Below are 4266 nucleotides of genomic sequence, written 5' to 3'. Positions count from 1 at the left end.
ACAGACTACCACAGTTCACTTATAGTAATTACAAATTGTGGAGACAATATGGTGTTTTGCAGCAAAATCCCCATGTGAAGTGAATTCATGAATTGTTTATGCACAATTTGATCATTCTTCCTTACCACAATCATTAACATGTTATTGTAATATCTCTGATGGCGTCAATCAACAGTGAGCATTAATATCTTTCTAATGGTCGAATTTTTATGGCATCTTTTGTGTTGGGTCCCATTAGAGGTGTACCACATTGGTCTTCAATCTGCTGCAGTGATTACCACTAATGTGCCCCGGGATATTATCCAATTTCACTTAATTGGTCTGAAAATCATTGTTTTTTTCTGCGAATTATATAATACAAATGTAATATGAAATAATACAAATAATTTTATATTTTTGTTCATCTATCTATGCCAGTAGCATATAGTGATAGGTGCAATTAACCTTGCCATTCATGCAACAGAATAATAGCTTTATGTTGGATTAAACATACTCAAATTTCACGCTGAGCATCTTAGCAGAATCTCCCCAACACGCCATGCAAATAAACCTCGTAAAATGTCACCGAGTGATCAAGCAATAAAAAAAAAAGCAAAGCAAAGAACAAAGGATAGATATGCGCAATTGCGCATATCTATCTCTGCTGTGAATGCAAACAGACGAACGCGCGCATAACGATAAGCGCGGCTTCGCTTTTCAGACGTCGTAACCTGAACAACAGGTTGTGAAGATCGAAGATAAACTGGAGCTCCTGCAAAGGTCATAAAAAAAAATCTTCGATTAGTCTGACCACCTGAGAGAGATTTTCAATGTGAGTGTGTGCTGGTTAAAGTCAACTCTCTTTTGAGAGTTTGAAAAGGCAACATCGACTTGATTTAACTCATTTATTTACATATGTCGAGTGCACAACTCATAGTGTATAGTAGGAGTTTAATATCTGTACAATTATAAATTGATTAGAACTAATGCGTCTGATGTATCCTACTGGGCCTTATGCCTCCTTATGATTAATATGTTTGGTCTTTGTTGAACAGATTAGTCAGTAAAACAATTTAGTGATCCTGATTGCAACATCTCACTCAAATGAACCCTATTTATCTTAACAAGTACAGATCAGTACTGTATTATTTGTTAAAAAAAAAAAGGAATATATTCACCATCAGTCAGTTACGGGGAAATTAACTGTGCTGGTGGAAATGATTTATTACAATACTATAAATTTGTTAATTTATCTATGATAGCGACATATAGTGACAGGCAAAGCAATTGCATGGTTGTCCAATAAATGACAGAAGGTATAATTAACACACCTATTGCTGTTCTTGCAGCAGAATAATGTTTGCATTACACTTAACAGGTCTAGATTTCACACAGAGTGAGAAAATTGAGACAAGATTATTATTATTTATAATAAACAGTGCCTGTAGAACGTGCATGTGCATGCAATGAACTATTTTCAGTTTGTATAGAAAGATTTTGTTTTGGTCTTGAAAAATTACAGTTTTTTTTTTGTTTTGTTTTTTTGTTTTAATGCACAATCTAAGAATAACGTCATGGATTTCTGATATTTATTTATTTAGGGTTGGGGCAAAAATATTAGAAAGTCCCATTCCATTTTTTACTTTCAAGAATAAATTGTGAATTTTTCTAAATAATGTTTATCTTCTTATCTTTTAAGATTTGTTTGCAATAAAAAAAGACAAAACTATTATAAGAATGTCAAAGTGAAGCTTCTCCCGTTACTTCAACATAGTTCCAAGGCACCAAGATATCTCAAAATTGGTCTAGGGGTATTTATTTTTATTTTTTTTTAATTTAAAAAAAAAAAAAAAAAAAAAAAGGCAACGCCTAAGAATAAAGTCATGGATTTTTGAAAAAAAAAATAATTTTCTTTTTTGGGGGGGTGACACAATATTATTAAAAAGTCCCATTCTGTTATTTTCTTTTAAGAATAAATTGTGAACTTTTCTAATAATAAAAAAGGCAAATGAAAAAAAATAATGGGTTTGTCATATTGAAGCTCTTCCCCTTACTTCAACATAGTTCCAAGGCATCAAGATGGTGCCAAAGCAAGACTATCTTTGACCTGAGCACAGATTCTCCCCAAATACCTACAAATATGTGACTCTGCAAATCGTCAATCATGTATTGTGATATAAGTGACTAAGTGCTTTAATAATAAATATTTAATATTGCTGATGCAAACCAGGTTGCTGATCAACTAAGTTTCAGGAAGCGTGTGAGCGTCATCTGGGGGAGAAAAAAAACAATTTGTTGCCTTTGAGACAACTTTACTACGCCTGCTACAACTATCAAAATTTGCCCTTACAAAGTATTACTAAAACTGTTCCCATTATGTTGAGCCTAATAAGAAAAACTAAAAATGAAGATGTGCAACCCACAAGCAGAATAGTATACGTAATATTTAAGGAATGGATTTTTCCAAGCTGCGTAATGCACTGATGCGTGACTTTCCTCCTGGCTGCCGGAGTAGCGGGAAAGTGAGAGGTGTGGTTTAGAGTTAGTCAGCAGCACGCGTCAGGTATGCCCGCCTCACTATAAAAGTCGGCAATACGCACCAGAGGAGCAAGTCAGGGCACCAGCAGCATCTTCATCTTCAACCATCCCAAGACACAAGAAGACTTAAAAAAAAAAAAAAGTAGGTCGTCGGTGAAGTATCTTGATATGATGGTGGCGTATGTGGATCTTAATTCATTCAATTGTGTCACTCCTCTTCAAGGGTCCATCCACCATGCTGAGACCGTGCATGACGATCGCCACGCTCGCCTTGTGCTTGTTGGTGTTTTGGAGCAGCTTCGCTGACGCTTACCCTCCCAAACCCGAGAGTCCCGGCAGCAACGCCTCGCCGGAGGACTGGGCCAAGTACCAGACGGCTGTCAGGCATTATGTCAACCTCATCACCAGGCAGAGGTGAGGACCGTCGCACGGCACCGTCACATTTGTACTTTTAGTCAAAAACTAAGTATCTCCCCCCAAAAAATGTTTTGAAAATGGGAGGAATCAATTTCACAAGTATATTATGTACCTTTTCAGGGTGCCGCTCCAGTGACAAGACCCCTCTTATGATGTATTATTTACTAACGTTGCATGTTGGTTTTCTCATATTGACGCCTGCTGCATGACCAGTTTGTGATGTAAAAGGGTAACAGCTCCCTGACCAAGTGCCGAATCTCATATTTCAGTGTTGCCAAACATTGCATCATCAACTAATAAAGTGGAAACTGGTCACACGAGTACGCCAGTACACAATAAAAAAAAATGGGGGGAGGGTTATTTAGTACACTAGGCATTGTTTCGTCTCCTACTGTATTACACACGTTAAATTTGTCAGGTTAGCTTTTACTCGTTGATGACAGACAAGCTAGTCTGAACCAAGCAGTGAATGAAAATACAAATACTATACTCCAATATGTCCTGTAATACCTTTGATTTTGTCCAGATATGGGAAGAGGTCATCCCCTGAGCAGGCGATGGCGTGGCTGCTGTATGGTGCGGAGCCAAGTCAAGACTCCGAGCCACGGTGAGAGATCAAGATTCAAATAAATTATATCAAGTATTGTCCTACCGCAATTCTATTTATACAATGTTCATCACAGTTTTTACCTTGCATTTGGGAAAGGAGAGCCACAGCCGTCTGCAATTTTCATATGTTTATTGGACGCAGACAATAATGTGGCTCAGATGCTACAATATGTGCATTTTTGAATGTCCAAAAGTAAATGTCTATGTTTTACAGTTTGGACTATAACAGCGGGTGGTAATCAACCTGATGGGTGACTGGCCCTACAACAACAATCAAAAGTGCTGCGATTTCCTGGAGGGCCAACCTACAGCTAAATAATACATTTCAATTAATTGATATGCATGTTTCTTTCGTGCTCTGTTTGTGCTTCTCTTTGTATACCTCTTTGTTTTCTGGCAAACAATGTAAATAATTTGTATGAGGAGAGTAACTTTACAATAAAGGAAATAATGGCATAAACGTATTGATTCAATACAGTTTTTATTCAAGGATGGGCAAACGACTTTATTTAATTACGGCCTGACAAAATCAGTTTCACAAAAAACAACCGTGTTACCACTGTATTTGGTCAATTAGCTAATTGACTTCTTGTCCATCGATCCAAATAAAATAAATCATTTTATTTTCCAAGTGTACAGCAGTTAACGAGTTGGGTGTAATGCAAGTTCCCGCCATTAGAGTTCGCTGTCTTACCAAGTGGCAGCTCATTAATTTCAGCTGAC

General features: G+C 37.0%; 1 protein-coding gene across 2 annotated transcripts; it reads left to right on the top strand.

The window, feature by feature from the left end:
* Positions 1–3963, top strand: LOC144005049 (pancreatic propolypeptide YG-like). 2 transcript variants are annotated; one of them, XM_077502921.1, is made up of 4 exons: positions 1–2659; positions 2741–2931; positions 3461–3541; positions 3758–3963. In XM_077502921.1, the coding sequence occupies exons 2-4, from the start codon at positions 2753–2755 to the stop codon at positions 3780–3782; spliced, it is 285 nt and encodes a 94-aa protein (XP_077359047.1). In that variant the 5' UTR covers positions 1–2659; positions 2741–2752; the 3' UTR covers positions 3783–3963. The 2 variants fall into 2 exon arrangements, with proteins under 2 accessions (XP_077359047.1, XP_077359046.1); XM_077502920.1 differs by having other exon boundaries at positions 1–2931.
* Positions 3964–4266: the final 303 nt, after the last annotated feature.

Source organism: Festucalex cinctus, chromosome 17 (genome assembly GCF_051991245.1).
Source record: "Festucalex cinctus isolate MCC-2025b chromosome 17, RoL_Fcin_1.0, whole genome shotgun sequence".
NCBI lineage: Eukaryota > Metazoa > Chordata > Actinopteri > Syngnathiformes > Syngnathidae > Festucalex > Festucalex cinctus.
Note: the sequence above shows the minus strand (reverse complement) of the source record. Positions and strands in the feature narration are given on the sequence as shown.